Below are 9,248 nucleotides of genomic sequence, written 5' to 3'. Positions count from 1 at the left end.
TTAGGAGCTTCAGTGCCTCAGTCACGGTAACCAGTTGGTTCCTAAGCTCATTGACTTCTTCTTGTGTTGCCATTACTGTCCTAGATTTCCTCTTACGAGCAATGGGTTTGTCGAAAAGTTGGACTTGTACGAAAAGGTTGTCTTTGATTAACCGTCCTTCCTTTCTTGACCACGCGCTGTAATTTAAACCATTTTTGCGTTTTAATTACTTGACTCAAATCGACCTTGACTTTACGGTTTTAAAGAGGGAAAAATAAAAATTGGTGCATACTTTGGCAAAAATAATGTATATATTTTTTAGGAACCAAGTATGGTGTTTAAATTGGAGGATTAATATCCGACTTACCCCCCTAAAAAAATGACGGAAAAAACGCGCATACAAGACTCTCTTAGACATGGTCAAAGTGTGTGTATTGGTGTGTGCGTTGAGTGTAAGTGACATGCTTGGACTCTTGTGTAGGACCATGGGACTTGGTGCCTAGACTCACTTAATGACTTGACAAAGTATTATTGACGGTAAAATTTAACCGAATTAATTAGTAAACTGGTTAATTAGACATGAGGTGATGACTCGATCAATAATCCGAACTGTCGTCAAAACGACAGGACTGGCGCCTCTCTTTGCAGTGTAGCGCCAGACGACAGAGCTGTCGCCAGTCGCCACACTCCACTGAGTGGCGCTACAGTTCAAACTTTGGCGCCATTGCTGGAGCTTCGATCTGAAACTGTTTTCGGTGTTATTAATCAACAGGGGTATGCCTAAAGTCGTACTAGGTCAATTCTGTTAAAATATTAGACTTTATTTACTCAAATTAATTAATTAATTTATTAATTAGGCAAATTTCTTTTAGTCATTAATTTATTTAATCTTAACACAAGTCAAACAAACGGTTAAGAAAAAATATACCATATGCACAACAAATAATGCACAATTAGTCAAGTAGGCACAATTTGATGCAATGAGTTTGCAACCTAAACATGGCTCTAGTTCTCTAAAGTTTGGGATAGGGGTTAGTCAATAGAGGGTCCATGGTTAATTGTCCGGATGCACCGCACGGAAGCCAAACCGTGAAGGGTTGGCGCGAGAGGATTGGACACCGTGAGTTTTAGAAAAAACTCGCTTCCATGGTTTGGTGAATTCAACAATCTCGGATGTACCCTTTGTTGCTCAGAGCGTTCAATCAGGTAGATGGAGCATGAATTCCCAGAGGGTTATGTCCATATGTAGAACACATATGGGTTTCAGAAAAGTTAGAAAAACTTAATAAAGAATTAGGATCGAGCAAACAATGCGAAAAACTGGTCGAAATTAGAACGCATATTTCTGGCTCGGTATTGGAAGAATTTAGCGCCAGCAAACAGAGATTGGCGCCGAATTTTGGCTGTAGCGCCTGACGACAGAGCTGTCGTCTGGCGCTATGGTCAAAGTTCTAGCGCTAATTTTCTGTTCGCTGACGCTAATTCCTACATGCCTCAGCAGCTTTCTGTGCTCGATAAAATTTTCCAGTTTCGCGCAGTGTAATTTCGGTCCTAGTTGTGAAAGATATTCCTCAAATTTCCTACGTGTAAAAATCCTATGTTTTAACTCATTACAGATGGTCTTTCCAATGAGATCTTTTTTATGCATATGACAATAATGTTAATCAAAATTACGCACATGAAATACTTAGAACGTTTCGAGTCTCATCCACTCATTCTAAATCATTGTCGAAATAAATTTCAGGAATTAAAATAGAAATCCTCCCCAGTGGAGTCGCCAAAAAACTGTAGGGAATATTTCAAGCATTACCCCTAGCTTGAACCCCATTGTGATCGTACACTAAAGTACGGTGGCGTCCAAAGGGAAAGAAGATAGAGCAAAAGAGTCGCCAACAAGTTTTAGGAACTTGTAAACCGTTCATAGGGTGAAGGTTACACCCCTTAACGATCCATGAGATCGTCAACTCCAATAGGTCTGGAACCATGACTGGTAGTTCAGGGATGAAGGTACAAATCCAACCTAAAAGAGATTGAACCTGCCTTAATAATAGGCCTCTACTTTATTCAGATCGTATTCATGTGCGCTTTCCGACTAACATGCAATCTATAGGATTAACCCTAAACCTGTTTATCTATGTTGGTTGAATATTAATGCAAAAATAAACTATTATTGGCGATCACTTGAATTATAATCAAATTAACCCTAAACAAGATTATTAATTATCTTATAAGCGTGATTACAAGTACCAATTCCCTTTAAACATGCATAAAAGGTGTGATCAATAAATAACAATAAATATCAAGCAACATAATAAATAATCATCATAATAATAATAATTAAAATAATAATCACAATTAAAATAATCATGTTGACAATAATATTAATAGCAAGATCCTAGGCATGATACTAACAAGATTAATAACAAACCCTAGCATGTCACTAAACAATAAAGATCAAAGCTTTAACCCTAACATGATACTAACATGCTATTAGGAAAGAAAATAAAAGGCATCATAGCAATCATACTTAATATTAAAGTTACCCTAAACATGATACTAGGAATATCATAATAACAACCTAAGCATGATTTCTACATAATAATATCAATAAAAACCATTAAAGCACTTACTTGGATGCCTCGTACCTCTTTCTAATAACAAAATACACACGTTAGTAACTTCAAGGTAAATAATAAACAAATAATTAAATTAAATAATTGAAAGAGAGATTTGGGACCAAACCCTCAGAAATTAAACCTTTCACGTCTGGGGCGAAGGCAACTTCGAATATGGCTAGGTGTATCTAAATTTAATGAATGCAGAATTTTTATATTTGAGAGAAGGCTAGTTTAGAAAAAGAGAGAGAGAGAGTAATCAAGAAAATCTTGATGAGAGTTGGTGAATGAAAACGGGGTTTTTAGGAAGCTATTTATAGAAAACCAGCCAAAAAGATAAAACAATCAAAACAAAGTTCTGACGCCTAAAACCAGGTTAGCGCCAAACGCTGACGTTAGCGCCAGACGCTAACGCTAGCGCCAGGCGCCAAGCGTAGCGTCAGGCGCTACAGTTGGCTTTGGCGCTGACTAAGAAATCGACGCGTTTTCTTAAAATCAGATAGAAATTGCCGTACAGGAGGATAAAATTGTATTTTCCTCAAAAAACGTTCTTTTATTCTGATTAAAACTCTAAAAAGTCAACAAAAGTCAATTTATCAATGCTAATTGAATTAGGAATGAAAAGAACCTTATAGAAGAATCTAGAAGAATAAAACCATTCCTAATTGCATTAGGAATGATAAATCCATATTAGGCCCTCCTCTAGATCATTGGGCTGCATATAAGGCTCAAACCAGGCCCAGTTCAGTAATTTGGCCATAACTTCCTCAATATTCATCGGAATTGGGCTTATAATATATCTTTGAAAAGATATTTTCAAGCCCTATCCAACTTAACCACTATTGGACCCATATCATGGACCAACCAAACTGGATTGGCTGTTTTCTTTAAATAGGTTTTCAAAAATAGAGAGAGGAGAAAAGAAACTAAAACTATCCGCAACACTAAACTTTCCACACTTTCACTTCATTCGACGCGAAAGGTACTCATCATTGGGTTTAGTTTTTGGGAGACACAAATGGGTGTCTACAGGAACTGATACCCTAAGCAAAATTGGTAGTCTATTGGGAGTGCCCATTTGTGTAGATGAGTGTACTTCCAGACAACTTAGGGTCTCATTTGCTAGGATACTTGTTGAGGTGGATATAACTAAGGTCCTACCTGATTCTGTCTGGGTTGAAGGACCAGCTGGTGAAAGTGTTGAGCTTAAGATTCAGTTTGAATGGAAGCCTCCATTTTTCAAGAAGTGTGATAAGGTTGGCCATGATTGTTCTGCTCCTAAGGCTCCTTAGAAACAAACTACCCATGCTCCAACTCAGAAAGAGGCTGCCCAGAAACAAAAACAAGTTTGGGTACTTAAAACTTAAACTAGTGTGCCTCAAACAAAGGTTACTAATGAAGAGGTTGTGTAGCCTACTGATCCTCCTATGACTACTCCTGCTCAGGATCATTTGGTTAATTTTGATGATGGCTGGAGATTGGTGGGGAAAAAGACTAAAACTCAGAATATCAGACAAACTCAGCATGTTGTTACTAGGGTGAATGCTTACAATGCTCTTATGGATGATGAGGAGGCTGCTAATCCTATCGGGGGTGATGGTAATCCCCTTCCGGTGCCATGATTATTACAACCTGGAACATTAGGGGTCTAAATGATCCCAATAAAGTGACTGCTGTTAAGTAGTTACTCAGAGATCACTCTATTGATGTTATGCTGTTATGGCTATCTTAGGAAGTAAAGTTAAATTGCATAAGTTTGATTTTGTGAAAAAGAAGTTTGGAAAAGCTTGGGAGTGGATTTGCAATTATTCTTTCTTTCCCAAGGGTATAATATGGGTTGGCTGGAAACCTGATGCTGTTTCTTTAGATGTTATAGCTGTTAATGAGCAATTTATGCATACTGTTATCTCTGCTAAGGATTTTCAGCATCAGATTGCCTGTACCTTTGTTTATGGGCTTCATTCTATTCAAGTATTCAACATAGGGCTCCTATGTGGACTGATATCAAAAGTTTGGGTAATATTCAATTACCTTGGCTCTGTATTGGTGATTTCAATTCTGTATTGTCTTCTCAGGATAGGCTTAATGGGAACCCAGTAACTGACTATGAGGTTAAGGATTTCCAGAATTTTGTTCATTACTTGGAGCTTGTTGAAATTAAGAGTAAAGGTTCCTTTTTCTCTTGGAATAACAAGGGTCATGGCATGGATATGATTACTACATGAATTGATAGGGGCCTGGTAAATGAAGCTTGGATGATGGTTTATGGTTAAACTGAGGCTGTCTATCTCACTCCTTCTTTGTCTGATCACTGTCCTATTTTAGTGGATTTAGTTCACTCTGCTGCTGGAAAAGGAAAATCTTTTAGATTTTTAAATTGCCTTACCTCTCACAAGGATTTTCAGGAAGTTGTGTCTTCTCATTGGAATGTTAATGTTACTGGTAACTCTATGTTACAGGTTTGGAAGAAACTGAAATTTTTCAAAACTGGTCTTAAAGACCCAAACAATAACAACTTTACTAAGATCACAGACAGACAAGAAGCTGCTAGATCTCATCTTGCTGAGGTTCAAACTCAGTTGGCTGAGGAATTTACTAATGTTTCTCTTCAGACTCAAGAGGCTGCTGGAATTGAGAAAGTGAAATACTAGATGGATACTTATGAGAGTATCCTAAAGCAAAAGTCAAGGGTTCACTGGATCAAACTTGGAGATTCTAACACTCATTATTTCATTTCTGTCCTTAAATAAAGGTAGAATAGAAATAGAATTGACTCTATTTATAATAGTGATGATGTTATGCTGAAGGATCCAGATTTATTTCAAGCTGAAATTATTAGCTTTTATAAGAATCTCTTAGGTTCTGCTGCTAGTACTTTGCCAACTGTTGATGTTGCTATTGTTAGAGCTGGGAAGCAGCTTTTCTTTGATGATATTGATATTCTCTCTGCTCCTATCTCTCATGCTGAAATTTATCAAGCTTTGGCTAATATTGGGGATGATAAAGCTCCTGGCATAGATGGTTTCAATGCTGTGTTCTTTAAACAAGCCTGGAATCATGTGAAATCTGATGTTTATAAAGCTATTCTGGATTTCTTTGACACTGGTGTTCTAGAGAAATCTTGGAGTTGTACTACTTTTACTCTTGTTCCAAAGGTTCAGAATCCTTCTTATGTTAAGGAATATAGGCCTATTTCTTGCTGCACCCTAGTTTACAAGTTGATCTCTAAAGTCATAACTGCTAGAGTGGCAAGGGTGGTGGGTTCAGTTGTTAATGATGCTCAGGCTGGGTTTATTCCTGGTAAGCACATTGGGGATAACATTTTTCTTGCTACAGAGTTGATCAAAGGTTATTCTCACAAATTTGTTATCCCTAGATGTATGTTGAAAAATGATCTTAGGAAAGCCTATGACTCAGTTGAATGGGGTTTCCTTGAGGTTATGCTTGGTGAATTGGGGTTTCCTAACAAGGTCATAACCTGGATTATGGGCTGTATAACTTCTGTTTCTTACTCAGTTATGATCAATGGTTATCCTTCTGCTCCTTTTCAAGCAAAGAAAGGTTTGAGACAAGGTGATCCCATGTCCCCTTTTCTCTTTGCTTTGTGTATGGAGTATTTGTCAAGATGTTTGCAGAATATGACTAAGAATCCAGACTTTAACTTTCATCCTAGGTGTGAGAGACTTGGGATTACTCATTTAATGTTTGCAGATGATCTAGTGCTCTTCTCTAGGGCTGATTTGGTTTATGTTAAGCTTCTCTTTAAGGCTTTTCAGCAATTTTCTGAAGCTTTTGGTTTGTCTGCAAACTTGGATAAAAGTGATGCCTACTTTGGCGGCATCTTGGATCATGAAAGATGTGAGCTTCATCAGGTTCTTTGAATGGCTAATGGTACTCTCCTTTTTAGGTACTTAGGTGTTCCCTTGTCCTCTAAGAAGCTCACTATTTTTGAGTGCAGACCCTTGATTGAAAGGGTTACAGGCAGAATTGACACTTGGGCTACTAAGCACTTGTCCTATGCTAGCAGGTTACAGTTAGTTAAAAGTTTTCTCTTTGGTGTTTAAGCTTTTTGGGCTCAGATTTTCATTTTGCCAAAGAAAATCATTAGAGATATGGAATCTAGATTCAGATATTTCTTATGGAACGGGGAAGGGTACCCTACAAAGAAAGCTCTTGTTGCCTGGAAGTTTATGTGCCTTCCCAAGTCTTGTGGTGGTTAGAACTTGACTTCTTTGGAAGAATGGAATACAACAGCTATCACTAAGGTGCTTTGGGACCTTCCTAGAAAATCTGATAACCTTTGGAGTTAAATGGGTTCATATTTACTATTTTGCAGGCAAGACTTTTGGACTGCTCCTATTCCTAACAAGGCTTCCTGGATTTTGAAAAAGATCTTTGCTTCTAGAGATAATGTTATTGTCAATGGCAAGATGCAGATTAAGAAGCTATATAGTATCATTAAGCCGCATGGCCCTAAAGTTCCCTGGAAGAGAATTACTTGCAATAACCAAGCTTCACCAAAGAGTATTTTTGTCACTTGGCTTGCTATTTTGGACAGACTGGTCACTAAGGATAGACTATTAGTCTGGCAGATCCCTTGTGATCCTTGTTGCTTTTTTTGTACTGGTACTAATAAAAATGTGAACCATTTGTTCTTTGATTGCAGCTACTCAAAGGTGATCTGGTCTTCAATGTTACAAAAACTGGGTTTCACTAGCCTGTGCCTAGCTTTGCGGATGAGCTGCAATGGATTGCAAAATGTTGCAGGAAAACTGATGCTAGGAGCAGACTTATTGTGATGTGTTTTTTCTGAAACTGTCTATAATGTGTGGCTTCAGAGAAATGATTTAATGTTTACAGAAAACTTTAAATCTGCTTCTGAGTTAATTAGGGAGATTACTTTTCTAGTTGCTTGCAGATGTAATAGCATTGATAGATATTTACTGTATTCTGCTTAGGTTAGTTGTCCCGGTCCCGGTTCTTAGTACCCTTCCTAGAAGGTGCCTAAGTCTCTGAGTCCAGTAGTTGGTTCTAGTCCTTCCTAGAACCCTTCCTAGAAGGTGGCTAGGTTTGGACTGAAATCTGTTTTGGTGTTTGGTTGGCCTGTTTGGTCTTTGGTGTTTGGGGTGTTGCAGCTTAGCTCTTTCTGTAAGTTGTAACCTTATTATTTGGTAATAAAATCTCTATTTACCAAAAAAAAAATTCAGAAATTTAAGTTTGAGAGTGACGTTTTTTTTAAATTATATATTTTTTAAAAAATAGCTATTGGAAGTGAGGGTTCTGTATAAATGACAGTTGGGTGGGTTGCGTTTTAAAGATATGTTTAGTTTTTTGGGTAAGTTTGTTTTGGTTTGCGACTTTTTTAATGGGGCGCAGTTAAATTGGACTTATGGGCTAGTGTTGCAGCAAGAATAGATGCATAAGGGTGTAGCTTAGACCAATTGGTTTGGGACGGTTTTGGGGCGGGTATGAGGTGGGTATGGATATCCAAGTGGGTGATGGGGGTGGGGATGGATCCTATTTTGTACCCGGTGGGGCGAGTATGGATGTCGATATTGTACTCGCCATGGGTGGTGGGGAGGGGATGGGTATAAGGTTTTTAGGCGGGTATGGGTATGGAGGTACCATCATACGCATCTGACCCGCCCCATTGCCATCCCTACTCCTATACTTGTTAACCATGATCTCCTCCTTCCTAACCCTTAATATTTGGATCACCCAAAAATAAAATTCCGTTGACTTACGTTAAGCATAACATATTTAGAGGAGTTTGACTGAATGGTTGACCATAATTGGGATACTTAGAGACTCCAAATATTAAATGGTTTAGAGTTAAGTGAATTACAATCAATCAATAACACAATACTAAAACAAACATCAAGAATGACACGTGTCAGTTCTTGGTCATGTTTTTTTTTTTCCCTTCAATTTTTTTTATTCAATTCCTAATTTTTTTTCTTTATATAATTGTGATTCACTTCCTTAAAAAAACCATTCACCAAATTATTTAATTGTGATTCACTTCGTAAAGAATCTTTTCCATATCTTTTATTATATAAAATATTATTCTATTTTTTTGATGTTCCACCCGATTCACCTTTTGGACTAATTTGAATTTGCACGAAGCTCAGTTATTGATATAAATTAAGATTCAAAATGGTTTACAAAATTTTATAACAATTTACGGAGTAAAATTTTAATTCAAAATCATTTTTTTTTGTAAAAACCGTGCGTGGCACGGGACTTAATCTAGTGTTAAATGAATTCTAAAGACAAATATTATGTCCAAGGAAAAAAATACAAAGTAGGGTTCAAATAAAAAAGCGCCTCGAAATGCTCTCTGTAGGAAAACCTTCGAACCCTAATGAAAACTCGAATTCAACAGAGGAATGAGACCAATTGGACAGATCAAATAAGAAACCAAAGAGAAAAATCACATAATTTATTTTTAATGGAGAACCTATGGAAGATGAACAAATGATGGAAGTGTCAAGGGAGGAACAAAGCCCTATGGTTGCAGCCAATTTTGAAGGATCTTTGGCTGTGAATATGAAGAAACAGAGCATGGGATTGTCGTTCCGTGATCTCATGAAACATGATATGAGAAAGGGTGCTGATGCTCAAATGTCTCATTCAGAAGGTGATGCTGAAGAA

The 9,248-nt window shown here is 37.4% G+C and overlaps 1 protein-coding gene across 1 annotated transcript; it reads left to right on the top strand.

The window, feature by feature from the left end:
• Positions 1-4,021: 4,021 nt before the first annotated feature.
• Positions 4,022-7,552, top strand: LOC110733214. The gene is made up of 9 exons (XM_021913230.1): positions 4,022-4,193; positions 4,327-4,565; positions 4,670-4,763; positions 4,920-5,233; positions 5,351-6,466; positions 6,674-6,780; positions 6,931-7,156; positions 7,261-7,278; positions 7,433-7,552. Exons 1-9 carry the CDS (start codon positions 4,022-4,024, stop codon positions 7,550-7,552), a joined length of 2,406 nt encoding a protein of 801 aa, XP_021768922.1.
• Positions 7,553-9,248: the final 1,696 nt, after the last annotated feature.

Source organism: Chenopodium quinoa, unplaced genomic scaffold, assembly GCF_001683475.1.
Source record: "Chenopodium quinoa cultivar QQ74 unplaced genomic scaffold, ASM168347v1, whole genome shotgun sequence".
NCBI lineage: Eukaryota > Viridiplantae > Streptophyta > Magnoliopsida > Caryophyllales > Amaranthaceae > Chenopodium > Chenopodium quinoa.
This window is presented reverse-complemented; position numbering and strand designations above follow the sequence as displayed.